The sequence below is a fragment of the Alternaria viburni genome, assembly GCF_023758015.1.
Source record: "Alternaria viburni strain BMP 2772 chromosome Unknown scaffold_21, whole genome shotgun sequence".
Classification (NCBI taxonomy): Eukaryota; Fungi; Ascomycota; class Dothideomycetes; order Pleosporales; family Pleosporaceae; genus Alternaria; species Alternaria viburni.
The window spans coordinates 319,138-333,391 of NW_026055790.1; the positions used below are offsets into that span (position 1 = coordinate 319,138).

The 14,254-nt window shown below is 52.6% G+C and overlaps 6 protein-coding genes across 6 annotated transcripts; 3 read left to right on the forward strand and 3 right to left on the reverse strand.

Moving 5' to 3' along the window:
- Positions 1 to 2,458: 2,458 nt before the first annotated feature.
- J4E79_008677 (uncharacterized protein) lies at positions 2,459 to 4,175 on the forward strand (the record flags this gene model as incomplete). The annotated part of the gene is made up of 4 exons (XM_049357532.1): positions 2,459 to 2,616; positions 2,666 to 3,045; positions 3,095 to 3,497; positions 3,545 to 4,175. The coding sequence occupies 4 exons, from the start codon at positions 2,459 to 2,461 to the stop codon at positions 4,173 to 4,175; spliced, it is 1,572 nt and encodes a 523-aa protein (XP_049208003.1).
- A 302-nt stretch (positions 4,176 to 4,477) lies between these two features.
- Positions 4,478 to 5,791, forward strand: J4E79_008678 (uncharacterized protein; the record flags this gene model as incomplete). The annotated part of the gene is made up of 1 exon (XM_049357533.1): positions 4,478 to 5,791. One exon carries the CDS (start codon positions 4,478 to 4,480, stop codon positions 5,789 to 5,791), a length of 1,314 nt encoding a protein of 437 aa, XP_049208004.1.
- A 405-nt stretch (positions 5,792 to 6,196) lies between these two features.
- J4E79_008679 (uncharacterized protein) lies at positions 6,197 to 8,237 on the reverse strand (the record flags this gene model as incomplete). The annotated part of the gene is made up of 3 exons (XM_049357534.1): positions 6,197 to 7,507; positions 7,557 to 7,786; positions 7,835 to 8,237. 3 exons carry the CDS (start codon positions 8,235 to 8,237, stop codon positions 6,197 to 6,199), a joined length of 1,944 nt encoding a protein of 647 aa, XP_049208005.1.
- A 563-nt stretch (positions 8,238 to 8,800) lies between these two features.
- Positions 8,801 to 10,222, reverse strand: J4E79_008680 (uncharacterized protein; the record flags this gene model as incomplete). The annotated part of the gene is made up of 1 exon (XM_049357535.1): positions 8,801 to 10,222. One exon carries the CDS (start codon positions 10,220 to 10,222, stop codon positions 8,801 to 8,803), a length of 1,422 nt encoding a protein of 473 aa, XP_049208006.1.
- Positions 10,223 to 10,534: 312 nt separating this feature from the next.
- J4E79_008681 (uncharacterized protein) lies at positions 10,535 to 11,094 on the reverse strand (the record flags this gene model as incomplete). Its single annotated transcript, XM_049357536.1, has 2 exons — positions 10,535 to 10,935; positions 10,989 to 11,094. The coding sequence occupies 2 exons, from the start codon at positions 11,092 to 11,094 to the stop codon at positions 10,535 to 10,537; spliced, it is 507 nt and encodes a 168-aa protein (XP_049208007.1).
- A 1,154-nt stretch (positions 11,095 to 12,248) lies between these two features.
- On the forward strand, positions 12,249 to 13,172 carry J4E79_008682 (uncharacterized protein; the record flags this gene model as incomplete). Its single annotated transcript, XM_049357537.1, has 1 exon — positions 12,249 to 13,172. One exon carries the CDS (start codon positions 12,249 to 12,251, stop codon positions 13,170 to 13,172), a length of 924 nt encoding a protein of 307 aa, XP_049208008.1.
- Between the last annotated feature and the right edge of the window lie 1,082 nt (positions 13,173 to 14,254).

Below are 14,254 nucleotides of genomic sequence, written 5' to 3' on the forward strand. Positions count from 1 at the left end.
GATCGGGGTTGGCCAACAACACGTATTCAGTATTGTGGATGGATTTGCAACGCAGCCGAAAAAGAAGCGCAAGATGACGCCTGCCGAACGATCTGCTTACAAGACTACGAGAAAGGTCGGTGCTTGTGATAAATGCAAGCGACAAAAGGGCAAGGTATGAGACGATTTGATGCGATAATAGGGCAAATTTAACAAGAATGTAGTGTACCCATGTCATCGGAAAGCTAGTGTCGATGGCAAAACCCTTGCAGGAGGAAAAGGCCGTTTCGCAGAGGTAAGAGATTGTGATAGGAGTCAGCGTTCGCGGGCAGAATACTAAGACATTGTTGCAAGACTTGACGCAACACTCCCGGAGTCGATGACCGCCTTCAACGCTGAAGAACCTGCTCGCACTCACCAGCAGACCCAAGAGCTTTCGCAGCAGCAACGCACGCCTCTTCGAACAACACCAACAACACAGTCGAACACAGTACCCGGCAGCCCGCAATGGACTCAGGAGGTACACGGGATGCAGGAGGACAGTCAATCAGGGATGTCGGGGTACGTAACTTCCCACATGACTGGACCGTACACAGAGGCTCCACAAACCAGCCAGGACGATCAATGGAGCAACCAAACCTCATTCGTTGAGCCACAGACATTCCAGGCCAATCATTGTGGCTACAACAATCCACTGGATCAGAATGGGGCCCCATCTTCGTTCTCAACCTTTCCAGGCCTCTCTCCAAGAGAGGTACAGTATCCACCGAATATGTTTGATCCGTCGTGGAACCAATCCATGGACTACTTATCTGGTGAGGCTAACCCCAGGTGACCTTCTACGAGTATCTAGAGTTTCCTGCCATTCATCAAGCCATGATGACAATCGACCCTACTTATCACCACGCCTCAAAGGCTCTCGATACCTCATCCAATAACCTGGGAACTTGTGGCCACCAAGAGATCCAAATACTCTAGGGTTGTACTTAACCGAGCCGTGGAGCCGGATTTCGTATAGAGCCTGTGCTCTACACAGCTTTTCATCTTGCGCATGCTTCTTGTCATGCAAGAAGCTTCCTTTGTTTGTCATGTCTACTGCAGGATCGACTCCCTGGCTCTCAACCCACGGGCAGAATCTCGACGACCAGCATATCCAGCTCCATCGTTCCTCTAAAGGGACAGGAGCGGCTAGCGGAGATTGTGTTAGCCTGACCAAGGTTTACTACTCCCGCCTTAGTTACCAGGAACTAAGGGGGAGAGGGGGAAATGCTGTCATGCAGAGGATTTCGTATTCTCGTTTCACGCGGGTACGTTCATGCACTAAAAGTAAGCAGCTAACGCGACAACGAAGATGCTTGCATCAGTCGATCTCCGTCCATTCCCTTTCCGTTCACCATCTTTCCTTCTCTCAAATGATATATGGCCGACCGGCATCTCCTTTAGGCCTTGGTCCAGCGTCGTGTTGCCGTCGTGACTAGGAGGCTTAGTACTACTAGTTTGCGGGTTTCATGCTCGCTGTGGAATCCGCCTTATCTTCACTTTGGTAGGACGTTACCCCACGTCCGCTCACGGTCTCCTTTGTCATGTCGCTAGATATACCTAGCCAGCGTCCAAACCGGCTTCTTCTTTCCCATGGTCCCAGCAAGCGTAACGACACCAAAGATGCGTACAGTTTCTGACAGTCTTTACAGAACCCCAGCATCAGTCACGCCATCCAGCTCAGAGGCATCCTCTCCAATCACGAGCACGACTTCTTCTCCTGATACTCCCGAGACAACGGTAACGACACCAACAGCGACAACGCTCGCTTGATAAACACATCATACGTTTTAACGATAACGATTATACGACACGACTTACGATCTGATGTATCATGTTGCTTCTTTTTTGAATATTCAAGTCAATACATTCGCTGCGGACGCTGGGACTTGTCATTGTCATGGACTGAACACAGGCCATCATGAGCCATAGCTGAGGAGAAATGTACTGCTGCTGTATTTATCCAGTTTGAAATGCCACTATTTCTTGGACACTTGACCCGAGTGGCTAAACACATTGATTCATTAAGAAATTCCCATGATGAAGCACAGCTTAACTGTTGCAGCATGTGTGGGACTCGGATTACTGAAAGCGGTTTGGTGATGACAACATTCTGGGGGAAAGCGGCCAGGGCTTCCTATCCCGAAAGGGCAATGGACCTCGGCCCAATCACGAAGGCTTGGTGCAACCGGACACCAACCTCGCATGCGCTGGAAGCTGAACGCCTGCATTGCTCTTTCACGACAGCACATCTGCTATACACGTTACCGCTACACGCTTGATTGGACTACGACGACTCTCACGCTACGCATAGCCGCATTGACGCACCCGTGACCTCCCGGAACGCAGCGTTATCTCTGGTCGTGTTCCGACATTCCCCACACGCGACGCCTGCTCCACCCCCGAGTACGCGGGCTGCATAGCCCTCTCGACCATCACCATGATACAGGGCACGCGTCGCTGGCTCAGGCGCAACCGCACAAACTTTGCCATCGGCGCCGGAGTGCTCGGCGCGGGTTATCTGGCGGGGCAGTATGTCCTGGGCAAGCTCGGGGAGGCGAGGCAGCGCATGAGCGATGATCGCATCGCCAAAGAGAAGTCCGCTTTCAACTCGTCCATCACATGACATGCTCTAACGACAATGCAGTCTACGCCGGCGCTTCGAGCAAAACCAGGAAGACTGCACCTTCACCGTCCTCGCCATCCTGCCCACCGCGACCGAGAACATACTGGATGCCATTCCCGTCGAACAAGTGCTGGAAGAGCTGCAGAGACAAAAGGCAGAGCGCCTATCGCGGAGTGTCGGACCCAGCGAGATTGCCAGTTCAGCGCCCCCGAGTGTAGCAGACACGACCGAGGATGACGCACGGAGCTCGAGTCTTCAGACGGATAGCTTCATCCATGCCAGCCAAATCGCTACTGAGGGTGACAGCAGCACGGGCCCTACCGAGGCCATCCCAGAGGTCAGGGAGGATAGGAAGAGCAAGAAGAGCAAGGCGCAGCTATGGAGCGAGATGAAGATCAGCTGTGAGTACCGTCATGTTGGCGTTGAGACTTGACATACTGACGCGACTAGCCATAACACGCGCCTTCACCCTTATTTACACCCTCTCTCTCCTCACGCTTCTCACCCGCATTCAACTGAATCTTCTCGGCCGCCGAAACTACCTCGCCTCCGTCGTGTCGTTAGCCGCGCCGCAGTCGACAACCGAAGGCGCAAAGATCAACTTGGAGAACAACGACGACGACAACTTCGAGCAAGCATATGGCAACGACTTCGAGACAAACCGCAGATACCTCAGTTTGAGCTGGTGGCTACTACACAAGGGATGCATAGAGCTTATCGAGAAAGTACGGACCGCAGTCAAGGACGTCTTCGGGCTCGTAAACCCAAGAGAAGAGATGACCTTGGAGAGACTGTCGGAACTTACCCTGGAAGTGCGCAAGAGGGTCGAAGGTGCAACAGAGGAAGAGCGAAGGTATGACCCGCATCTCATCTCAAATGACACCCGCTGACCCCTCACAGAACATGCAAGTGGCTCACCTTCCTCCTCCCACCGCAAGACAAGGAAGACTACGTCCTCCGCGAATCCGGCATGACCTCGTCCTCCGAGTCTACATCACCCACAACAACAACCTCTCTCCGCCGCCTCATCGACGAAACTTCTGATCTTATCGACTCGCCTGCCTTCACACATGTCCTTACACAGCTCCTCGACGCTGCCTTCTCCCACCTCGTCGACGTCAAGATCTCACAGCTCTCCTATAAGATCCCGCTCATCTCTGATAACCACGCTCGTGTGCAGGAGATTGTTGGACACGACATCAAGGCCAAGGTTGCGAACAGCTTAGCCGTATTCTGCAGACAAGCGCACAGCATCGGCACTGGAGCCAACAATGAGTACCTGGCTGCTATCGAAGCTGTTGGTGGTCTTGAGGCGTTCGCTGCTGTCGTCTACTCCAGCAACTTCGAGTACGAAAGCCCAGAGGCTGCTGCTGTGTTGAGTCAATCTGCTCCTGCTCCTGTCGAGCTAACGGCGCCGAGCGTGGTGCCTGAGGTTGCAGCTTTACAGGATGTACAGGAGGCCAAGTCAGATGATCCGTTCGAGAGCGCGTGGGGCAAGGCGCTGGCGAAAGAGGATGGGAAGCAGTTTTAGGGGATTGTACGATAGGTGCATGCACGAGTGGCCGTCGCGACGTAGGATTCTTGAGATACCCGTAATTTGAACCTGTAGCACTATATTCTCACTTTTCTCACTCCACATGAGATTGTGTGTATTTCAGTTCCGATGACACCGTTGTGCCTTCCGGCCTCGGATTGTTGAGTCGTGACGTCAGAGCCATGGTGGGACCTGTGAACACCTCCCAACCACATGTACCTTTCCATATCCCTGCCGGTGCCCCCTGAACCACCAATACCAACAAAAGCTCCGAGTCGCAGAACTCTCCGGTACTCACAATGGCAGACCAACACACTGCCCCCCAAAGCAAAAACGCCTACGTAACCCTCCTCACCCGCCCCAGCTACCTAGCCGGCGCAATCCTCCTCGCCTACACCCTGCACAAACACTCCCCCTCCACCCCCCTCATAATAACCTACACCCCGGAGACCTTACCAGAAACCTGCATCAACGCCTTCAAAGCCGAAGCCGCTTACTCAAACATCATCTTGCACCCGGTTGAGCATTTGCGCTTGCCAGAAGATGGAACAGAACACGGCATGGTCGCCGAGCGCTTCATCGATACGTGGACGAAACTGCGTGTGTTCGATTTGTGGGATATGCCTGGAGGGCAGAAGTTTGAGAGGATATGTTGGTTGGATGCTGATATGATGATCTTCTCGAACCCATCGCCCTTGATCTTCAACGAAGAAAACGACGCGTATTTGAAGGGAGGCGATGGCATGCGTACAATGGCCGTACACACCTGCGTCTGCAACCTCGACCACGACTCCTGGGCCCCAGCGGAATGGAACCCGCAGAACTGCGCTATTGCCAAACTCACCAAGCCGGATCAGCTAGCGGAGGTGAAGCCGGAACCATACACGTTGTCGAACTTCAACTCCGGCACTTTTCTCTATCGGCCTAGCAAGGAACTATCTTCTTTCGTACTGAGCAAGTTCGAGGAACTGGGCAATACAAAGTTACGCGCTATGAAATTCCCCGACCAGGATTTCCTCAACGAAGCCTTCGACGGGCGCTGGAGCAGTTTGAGCTGGAAGACGAATGCGCTGAAGACGTGGCGGTACTGGCATGAGAATATCTGGCGTGACGACCAGGTCGCTGTGCTGCACTATATCGTGGATAAGCCGTGGGTGGCACGGCTGGACGAAGACGGCAAAGCGGGATATTTGGGTAAAGACGGTGTAACGCACGGGTGGTGGTGGGATGAGTATGACACGTGGAAGAAGCAGAGGGAGGAGCAGGAGGAAACAGACCTGCTGGAAATTGTGGGCAAGTATGCGGCGAGGGAGGATGGGGTTGTGGATGAAGAGATGAGGGCTGTGGGCGGTGGGGCGCAGGATTTTGCTAAGAAGTGGCCTGCTAAGGATGGGGAGGGTGCTGGTGCTGATGGAGGGGACGAGGAGAACGAGGTGAAGAGCAAGGAACCGACGTTGTCGGCGGAGGCACAGGAGAAGGCGGAGCAGTTTGGAAAGGTTGAGGCGCCGCAGGGGAAGATGTTGGGGGAGAGGGGGCATGGGCGTGTTGTTAGGGGTGGGAGGGGATTTGGCGGGAGGGGGAGGGGTGAGGGGTGGAGTGTTATGCAGGATTGATGGGCGGTGCAGACGGTAGAGTGGGGTTCTCAAAAATGTGGCAGACGGTTGTAAAGGTATTACGAATAGATGGGCGGGAGAGATTCAACATGGTCTGACTAGAAAGGAAGGGATAGAGAAAAGTATACTGTGGTCGTCAATACTGAAACCTGTAGGCTAAAGCACTAGGTTATATGGTCTTGTATCACCTCTCCATACATATTCTAAATCAATCATATATACCCCTACTATCATCCCCATAATTCGGAAACCCGAACCCTGTCATATGCTCCCATATCAATATTGTAAATGCAAGCTTTTAAATCGATCTCCTACTTCCGCTCATCTCCATACTCAAGCATCATCCAATCAAAAGACCTCGAATTACCTCCTCTCATCCCAATCATCCATCCCAATCATGATCCCCTACATAAGATCAATCAGATTCACACCCTCATCCTCGTACTTGATGATGGGACGACCAGTCTCCTTGGCAACAGGCGACGCGACGTTGTTGGCGAGAACAATGTGTCCGTTGTGTGTTAGCGAGGGGCCGCGGAGTTCGGCGGCGAAGGTCGGGCGGGGAGGTGGCATCTTGATGGCGGGTTCTTCGCGCTTGTTGATCATGGCGCTGTTGTTGTGGTTGTTGGTGTTGCCGTTGATGCCGTTGTAATGACCGCTGTTGGGGCCGTTGGTGTGGCCACTGGAAAGACCGCCGTTCATACGACCGTCGACCTTGCGATTCATCCTGGAGGTTTCTTCGGCGTCATCATCTTCCTGGACAGGCGCGGGAGTCTTCTTCTCGACTGGAGGTTCTTTCTTCACATCCTCCTTTGGCTGCGCGATCTTGTCGTCTCGCTGCAGGCGTCCGACCATCTCCCCGATGTTCCACAGGTTATGAGGATGATTGGCGTCATACAGGAAGTCCAGCTCAGGGTCGTCCCGCGCAATGAGTCCCTGGCGCACCTTACTCAGCGTAACCTGCGTACGATGGCAAGCACCATAGCCTTCTAGAAATCCGCGTTGGTGGGATTCCTTGAGCGCCTCTTTACGTCCTACTTCTTTCCCTGCACCGAAGCCGTCGTTATACGCCTCTTCCGCAACCTCATCAGCTTTCTCATGGGTGATGGAGTTATCCGCGAAATCAGCCTCGAGTTGCTCGCGGGCAATGGCTTTCCAGTTCTGTTCGCGCATATGTTGGGCAGCTTCGCGGAGACGGAGGGCTTCGATCTTGATGTTCAACTTTCCGTTCATATCAGCCACGGCCCTCTGCGCGTTGAGTTCGGCTTCGCGACGGGCGTGTTCCATCTGCACAGCGCTCATCGGTCTATCGCCGTTCTCTTCCAGCGCGTACATGAGCTGTTTCTGGCCTTCGGTGAGGTAGACTTCGAGTTGAGTGATCTTCTTCTCGCGTTCGTCGAGGTCGCGCTCTCGGGCTTCGACTTTGGACTGGAGCGTGAGGGTTGTGGCTTGGTCGCGGAGAAGGTTTGTTAGCATGACGGATGAGGCGGCTTCGACCCTTTGTTGCTGCTCAGCTTCGATGGACTTGCGGAGACGCACGCCCTTGTTGCGCTCGGCGTCGAGTTCGTTCTTCAGCTTCATGACTTGTGCGTTCATACGGACGATTTGCTCGCGATCGCCGTGGTCGCCTCCTCGGGATCCGTGGGAATTGAAGTGGGAGCGAGGGGCGCGAGGAGCTTCGTTGAATCGATTGACCTCGTTTGGCGACATCATGTGCTGTATACGTTAGTTGTGCATACATCCAAGGGCTTGTGGGACTGCCTACCCTCGGGTCTGGAAGGCCGAAAAGGCGGGATGGAGGCGACTGGAAGTCAGGCCGCATGTGCGGAGGTAGACTGTGAGCTGGCCTCGAAGGCTTCGACGTCTCAATGTTTGCATCTGTGTCGGTCTTGAAGTCGCTGTCCTCGGTTCCGATGTCAATGTCGGTCTTGGTGGCCTCGACATGCAGTCCAGGAGGCGATGCCGGAGGAACTTCTTTCTGGGCAGTTGGAGATGCTTTTCTTTACATTAGCAGATGACTTTGGTGATGGTAGTGAGACATACCAAGCTTGGTCTTCTCCTTATCATCAAGCTGCTCTCGTTGCTCCTGCACAGTTATAAGGATCGCTCCAACGTCCTTGTCAGGGTCTTGCTCTTCGATCTCGCCGTCTTCAAGAGAGGCGATGCTCTTGCTGTCCTCTGCAACTAGTTTGGGCGAGGGGAAGGGAGAGCCGAGAGTAGGTGTCTTATCTGTCGAATCCTCGACAGCGACTTGGTCTTGGGTATCATTTGACTTCTCGACCTCGGGCGCAGATAATTTGGACACGACAGGCGAAGGATCAAAGTCCAACGTGTTCTCTTGATTATGGATCTTTCCATCGTGTGTCTCTGTATTCGCAGCAACTGTCTTGATGTCTGAGGGCGACGCGATGTGTAGAGTAGTGGCCTGGTCGGTTGAAGTCGCCATGTTGACGACTATTTACTGATGTGGTTGCTCGGACTGGTACTATCCAATGGCTTATTGTAATTGGGTATCGAGATAAACGATGCCGCTGTAGTGGGACTGGCTCAAGGAGTGATCGAGCAAGTAAAGGCTAATGAAGTGTGTCGAAAAGATGCCTATCAAGGTGGAGGATAGAGAAGTGTAAGTATAGAGTAGAATGCCTGGCTTATATGGATATACAATCGCCTGGTGAGGGGCGCTAGCACGTGAAGGTGTATGGCCGCAATGGCCACCCTTCAAGTAAATAAGTAAGTAAAGGCAGAATCCTGTCGTCAGGTCGACGGCGGTGCGATTGAGGCAGATCCACATGCGCTCTTCCAATGAATGTCCCGCATCCGCGTTGCGCAATGTCACCGGAGCTTGGCTACTAGGAGGACATAGGCTAATATAACCCGATGTTTGCGTTTGACAGTGTCGTTTGACGCTCCCTAGTGCGCTTGTCGCGTCCTCTGGTACCTGATGTTGTCACCGACTATCGTATTCTCAACGATCCACGGTACGCAAACCGCATAGCCATTCGACGACTTCTATCTGAAGGCTTCGTGTACCCAATACCGCTCCAATACTTGCTCATAACGCACACCACTGTCAAGGAACGCCTTCGTAGTTTCGGGCGCCGCAGACAACTCGAACTCGGCTTGGAAACTCACGTCTTCCAAGCTCAGATCAGATGTCTTGCATTCCGCGATGAAATCCCGCAGGACAGTCGATGTATCCAAGCTCTTGTATCCCATCCGATATTGGCTTTCAACACCAAGCAACATCGTGAGGCTTGTGAGAGACGGTGATAGCAGCTCGGCTATTGGGGGCGTGTTCCTCGAAAAATCAGCGTACGGAGCAGAAGCACCGAGCAAGCAGTTCTGAGATATAACCAATTTGCTCAAACGTTCGAATGGTCGAAGAGTGCCGAGAGGGTTGAGCGGTACCATCTCTACGTAATCTTCGTCTAAATCAGAGTCCGAGGTCTCCTCCTCTGATCGGAATATGATTTCACGAATATCAAGATGTAGGGATTCGAGCGTGTCGGCGTGACGTGAAAGGCTGGCGTGCAGGTCGGATGGCGACCCTTCAAAATCCTCCATAGGCATCCATGTACAGACAACATGTCTTAAGCCTTCACATGCCGATAGAATACTGGCCATCGCCTCTATCCCGAGGCGACATGAGGTGATTTCGAGGCGCTGCAGCGTTTGCCATGAGCCAAGCTGACACATCGATGCTGGCGATCGTGCCATGACGCTACGGGCTCGGAAGTCGGTGAGCATAGGCGCCGTCGATACCACGGAACAAATTTGATCAAACGAGATGGTTTTGGCGTCAAGTCCGTAGTGTTGGAGAGTCGTATTGACGCACAATGTTTGAAGCTTGCTAAAAACATGTTCGGCTCCTGGGATGGGCGTGGGCGAAAGCGTTGTTTCCCGTCCAGGGACAAAGTGTCTCCAGAAGGATCGCTCACGGTCTTCTATATTCTCGATCGACAAGTGTTGTAGGTTGACAGCCTGTTTGACGACGTCGGCTAGCATGGTAAGGTAATGTTGTGCAATGGTGTGCGGAGGGGTGCTGTCGTTCTGCAACTTCTTGTCCATGCGTCGAATCTCCACGTACTTCAGATACTTGTTAAGTTCCTCACTCGAGCCAGAGGAGTCTAAGATTCTTTCGCGAAACAACTGGAGAGGTTCGGTGCCATGCTCGGCGGCGGTCCCTATGAACGAGGCGTACAGGATTGGGGTAGCCATTCGCCTTAGACAACGAGATGTCAGACAAAGATTGTACAAGGCCAGCCTGCGGATATGATTGTCGGATTGACGATTTGCCTCCATCGTCACGTTTTCCTGGTGTTCGGTGTACCTGAAGAGCGTGTCGAAAGAGCGAATGGCGTCGAGATGTGTGATTATCTCCTGCACCAGCTCATCTGGTAAGCCCTCAAGCGACGCGTTTCTGGAGCTCATGGTCGATCAGTGTATTTGGCTGCTTGAAGTGCGTGTGAATGAGTGAATGCAATGAAATTGAGGTTTGTTGTTGCATGAGCGCAGAGATAAAGGGCGTCGTGGAAGCTGACAGGGCGTTAGGCTGCCACGCCGCTAACTCATAACAGGGAAGGTGCTGACTGTTACACACCTGGGCAGGCGCCAGGAAATACCGACAACTCCACATCACGATAGTTACACCGGGGCTGATGTGTACGTTGACAGGCAAGACTCACAAGATGTTGTTACATTATTATGGGTATATCGCAAGCTCAATCAAATCCTCCAATCAGCTTACACCACTCTTGTCGTCTTCCCCGTCTCGACATCGTAGATCCACCCACTGAACCGAATGTTCTCCTCGATCGCTTTGATCCTGAGCCATTGTATATCCTTCTTAACCTGAATTTCCAGATCACGAAAAGGCCGGAAGTCGAGAGTCTCCACCTCTCTCGCGGCTATCTCTCCCCTCTTCTTCATGACCACGGCTTTCGCAGTCGGATTGTCAAATGTGAGCATGCCGCAGCCGGTGTGCTTTACGACGATGACTTCTCTTGTTCCAAGCAGTTGTTGCGATATGACGATGGAACGGAACGCGTCGTGTACACAGCCGCCGGCGTTGCGGATTACGTGGGCGGCTCCGAGAGGGATGCCAAAGGCGGCAGTTGGGTCGATGCGCGCGTCCATACATGTTACTGACGCGTCATGTTAGTGGGCAATAGCTGGAAATGTGGTTGCAGGTGCTTACCGATGGTGTATCTTTGACTAGGTGGTAGTGCTAGATGGCCCTGGTCGAAGGAAGCAGCATACGCCTGGTTCCCGAGCTCGAGGTTCCTCTCTCCGTGTGTCGGCATTGTCGGTTTTGGTTATTTAAAGGCGTAAGAGGTTATGATGGGTTTACTGCTGGATGCATCGCCATCCCCTGCGACCTTATATATCGCCATGTCGCCGTCCTGATTACTACGGTACGCGCCGGTTGCTTTTCGCACCTGAGGAAAGTTGCGGCATTGCGGGGGTGAATTTCGCCATGTTACTGGCCTGATACAGTTGGCGTTGATACAGGAACGACATGCGACAGACGTTACCGCAGCTGCGCGTCTCCGGCAGAATGGCATCAACCCAAGCGCGGTTTCATTGGTCATCTCGACAAGGGTCCTCAGGCGGATCTCAGGCAAAGACGGCAAAGGGTGGGGTAACCCTTCTAGCGTGTCGCATGCGCATCCCCAGATGTTCCATTAATCCCGATCCTTCATTCTTGCTCCCACAAGGCGTCAATGCTTCTCTTTGTTAAATCTACTCTTTACCCTCTTGGGTTCCATGCTCATGTAGTTCGGCATCCTGACTGAATCGCGCAGAGGATAGCGTTCGGCCTGACTCAAGAGATCCGAGACATGAAGAGAGATGGAGCCGCTCATCAAACCCGGAGAGTGGATATACCTTCCAGGAGATAGGAGACGGGTTACCGGACGAACTACTGCACAGTTCGAATTGCCGTCGTCGCGAAGCTGGCATCAGACGCCACTCTCCAATGGCGCAGTAGGAATCTGACAGACCAACACCAAACGGCCAATAGACTGCGCGTCATAGACAATTATCCGTTGGATAAAGCATCTCGAAATCCAGGTATCATTGCAATGGCCATTCTGTATAGCGACATCATTGTCGGAATATCAACACTGGAGGAGCTAGGCCTGAAACGGAATAGCTTCCAAGACCATCACTCCAAGGACAACGCCTGAATCGCCATGGTGCTTCGGGCCAAGGGAGACATCTATAAGCCAAGAATCGTACCGACTTTCTAGGAAGAAGTCGTGGGATGGGGTGGAAAAGCATACCAACAGTATTTACAACTCCACTCCGCACACTTCGAGGCTGGGTATGACGCTGCGAGAGCGTCATACCTTACAAATCAATGCACAGCCTCTCATGAGAGCATGCATCTCAACACATACGTATACTTCCTCTTTACCTCATACTAGACCCGCTATCTCTCAACCATCAATCTATCATGGCCTTCCCGCAACCCCCAGCCATCGACAGCTCGCGCTGGCGTCAACGAATCGCGTCAATCACCACCACATCCAACGAAAAGATCCGTCTAAACTACATTGAATGCGCACCACCACGTTTGACGAGAAAGAAAGGCGTCATACTCCTTATCCACGGCTTCCCTCAGACATCATACCAATTCCGGCATGTGATCACGCCGCTATCAGAGGCCGGCTATCGCGTCATCGCGCCCGACTACCGTGGCGCAGGACAATCTTCAAAGCCCATAACGGGCTATCAAAAGACGCAGATGGCAGAAGACCTACGTATCCTGGTTCAATCGCACTTTGGCATCAAAGAGAAGATTAATGTTGTGGGACATGACATTGGTGGCATGATTGCGTTCGCTTATGCATCGCGCTATCCCGATGATGTCGCTAGTGTCATCTGGGGTGAATGTCCGCTACCCGGCACATCATGCTACGAGAACGTCAAAGGCACACCAGACGTCTTCCACTTTGTTTTCCACCAGGTACCCGACCTGCCGGAATTCTTGATCGCGGGCAAAGAGCGGGAGTATCTCAAGCACTTCTTCGATAAAATCTCATATAACAGCGCGGCTATTTCGCCCGCTGATCTTGAGCATTACGCGTTGGCCTACTCGCAACCCGGTGCTATTAGGGCGGGTCTGGAGGTCTATCATGCGTTTGAGAAGGATGTGGAGGAGAATAGGAATTGGGTTGCTGAACATGGGAAGGTCAAGGTGCCGTCGATGCTTATGAATGGGGAGAGGTTTATGCTGGCACAGGCTGCGGAGGGTATGGCGAACGAGTATCATGAAGGTGCGGAGATGGTGACGATTGAGGAGGCAGCGCATTATATCGCTGAAGAGAATCCTGACGCTTTTGTGAAGGGTGTGTTGGAGTTTGTCGCTAGACACTGAGCGCACTCAGCTGGTAGACCACTATCTAGATACACTGAATTAAGACTTCCACACCAGTTTCATATTGACGTTGTGATGAAGCTTTTAGTAACGAAACCTACACTACCTATGCTAGACGGTTCCCGCCTGTAATCCATATTGGCTTAGCCGACCCATCGTGGTCGAGTGGTCCATTGAAATGGCTCGAGACCTTTACAACGTAGAGGGCCTTGCCATGCAGGACTCTCCTAGTAAAGCGAGGGAAATTTCTAGACCCGTCGTGTCGGCCGATGTATATGCCAACAGAGAACCTTGGGTTAGGCTTGTGCCTGCATGCCAGAAATGCATAGTATAGCCCCATGTGCTCTGGATCACCTCTCAAAGGCAGCTGTATGTGGAGTCCCGCGTTTGTCATTTCGTAGTTTGGCATCAGCTCTAGACCACGGATCATTTCGTATGAATATTCCGATGGTTCGTAGTTTGCCCCATTGGAGAAGCACGACACACTGGGTGCTAGCATGTCGCCATTGGCTGCCTCTGACTCCCAGGCGAAAAGAGTGTGATCAGTAGTTGTTCGCAAAACCTCGAGCTGGAGTCGTCTAAAGGCACTGCTTCTACCCTCTCCGTACAAAGTCGCCATATTCACACCAAAGATGCCCATCAGGGAGTACGCTTCGTCTTCTGGTCTCGTTGTGACTCTTTTCGCTGCCCACGACATCTTCTCCGATACGCCCACGGTACTAATTATCCCACGATCTTTTATAACCTGCTCGGCAATGTTGGAGGCTATAGAGACTTGATGGCACAAATCAGCTTTTGTGCCGATCTTGTTCCAGCTCTTCGCGTAGAAGGTTAGTCTGAGCGGCGCGATTAACTCCTGTAAACTCCAACCTCTCGAGAACCAAGCTGATCTGGAGAGAATTCGACCAACTCCCAAAGTGGCATCGGACCGTATTTCATGGAGTACCACATCGTCCAAGTACGCAATGCACCACGCTGAATGGGTGTAGTAGCTGTACATAGAGTTGATGGCTTCGGATAATTCGGCGCTGGAGCTCTTGTCGATGCAGCAAGTATCGCTCCAGACATAGCTAAACCCGTGT